The 1,684-nt window shown below is 47.8% G+C and overlaps 1 protein-coding gene across 1 annotated transcript in view; it reads right to left on the bottom strand.

Moving 5' to 3' along the window:
• Positions 1–727: 727 nt before the first annotated feature.
• Positions 728–1,684, bottom strand: part of Ddrgk1 (DDRGK domain containing 1) — a 17,860-nt gene continuing 16,903 nt past the window's right edge. The window contains exons 8-9 of the mRNA XM_008854466.3: positions 1,341–1,389; positions 728–1,019 (exon numbers count right to left, since the gene is read on the bottom strand). Coding sequence (XP_008852688.1) covers positions 853–1,019; positions 1,341–1,389 — 216 coding nt within the window. The 3' untranslated portion in view covers positions 728–852. The remainder of the gene's footprint in view (positions 1,020–1,340; positions 1,390–1,684) is intronic.

The following is a 1,684-nucleotide window of genomic DNA, read 5'->3' as shown; positions in this document are numbered from 1 at the left end:
TAACTGATCTTTTCTAAAATAACACACAAAAACAAAAAACATGCCTCACCAACAGCACTGTGTGATGTTCACACAATGAACAGCCCACAAGAACTAGAAAGAATGACCCTACAGGAGATACACATCTTCCATCTCACACCCACCTCTGAGCATATGTTCCTCATATCCTCCAGTGGGTGCAATCACCCACACCACTTAAAAACTACTTTTTGTCAAGGATTCAGGGCTGAATTCATGTGATAAACGTCAGAACAATTACATCAAACCCAAGTGAGCCCTCCTCTTCCTTTCTCTGCCCCATAAGCAGTTGGCCAGGCTCTCTTTCAAGGACTTCCCTCTCAAAGGCTACTACCTACGACTCTATCTTTGGTACTTCTCATTAACTCTTTTCCCCAGGGCTCTTGGTCCTACTCAGAACTCTTGAGTCATTACATAAAATGGTGAAACTTCTTTCCCTAAGGGGAGATGTGGCCTGAGAAATTCCTTTACATTCACTGTGAGGGAGGCTAGGCAAAGAAAGAACTCATCTAGGGAGCTGGGTTTGTAGGGTACAAAGGAACACAATAAATGTGTAATACTTCTTTTAGGAATGAACAAATATAAAAGAATGGAACTTCTGCCAGCTTGCAAGGGACCCTCCCTGTCTCTAAGATATAACCCAAGGCCTAGATTTCACCTGCTCATCTGATATCCCATGCCAGGCCTTCTACACCAAGCCACAAAAAGCTCAGCAGTGCTCACAGGCCTTTAATCCACAACTTCCTGGTCACATTCCATCCATACCCCGGGATGGCAGGGAAGGATGATAATGTATGTAGGCAACATCACACATCCAAGAGGGAACGGCTGGAGTCAGACTGAGGCCTGGGCTGGGAGGTCCCGGCCCCAGGCGATGAGGGAGTTGCTTGCCTGGGCAAGCTCAGTGATGGACACCCGGCCCCGCTGTCGGATGAAATTTGCCACCGCAGCCAGTTCCTCTGGGGTTATGTAGATGAACTTGCCCCGGTCGTCAATCACACCTGTGGGGACATGCAGGTTGTGGGGTTGAGTTCTCCTGAGCCCTCCACCTAGTTTGAAAATGCCCACCTATTCCTTCATAATTGGCTTAGAGCCTTCCAGTTCACCTATCAGCTTGGCCTTCCCTGGGTACATCCATTCCCAGCGAGACAGGTCATATCAATCTTCCTTTACCCTACAGCTAGGCCCAGGCTTCTATGTGTCTTCCTTTTAATATAAGTCCAATTCCTTGATGTCCCTCCCCAACCTGGAATGGCAACAAGACCCTGTGCCACACATTCCCCAAGGTCAGAGCCTATAGTGATTGGTTCTCATTCTCTCACCTGTTAGAGTCCCCTCAGCCAGCAGGTTCTGGATACGGTTTATGGTGTCCTATGAGGAAAACAATTCTCAAAGCAGAGACAGGTGGTTCCCACCTCCCACAAATACCTGTAAACCCTCTCCTACTATAGTCAAATTTCTTCCTTTCCCTATCATGCCTTTCTGCTGGTGTGACTCCATGCTTCTCCCCAGAGGGACTCAGTACAAGAGGCTCTAGTCTTAGGCCTTTCCAGACCTTCAACAGAGGGTCTCTTCTAGTTGGGGAAGGAACAGTGGAGATCTTTGGTCACGAAAAGCTGTTTGCAAGAGCTGTTAAGGTAACCGGATTTGGGCTGTTCTGAGGTAT

Source organism: Nannospalax galili, unplaced genomic scaffold (genome assembly GCF_000622305.1).
Source record: "Nannospalax galili isolate Female #2095 unplaced genomic scaffold, S.galili_v1.0 scaffold707, whole genome shotgun sequence".
Lineage (NCBI taxonomy): Eukaryota > Metazoa > Chordata > Mammalia > Rodentia > Spalacidae > Nannospalax > Nannospalax galili.
Note: the sequence above shows the minus strand (reverse complement) of the source record. Positions and strands in the feature narration are given on the sequence as shown.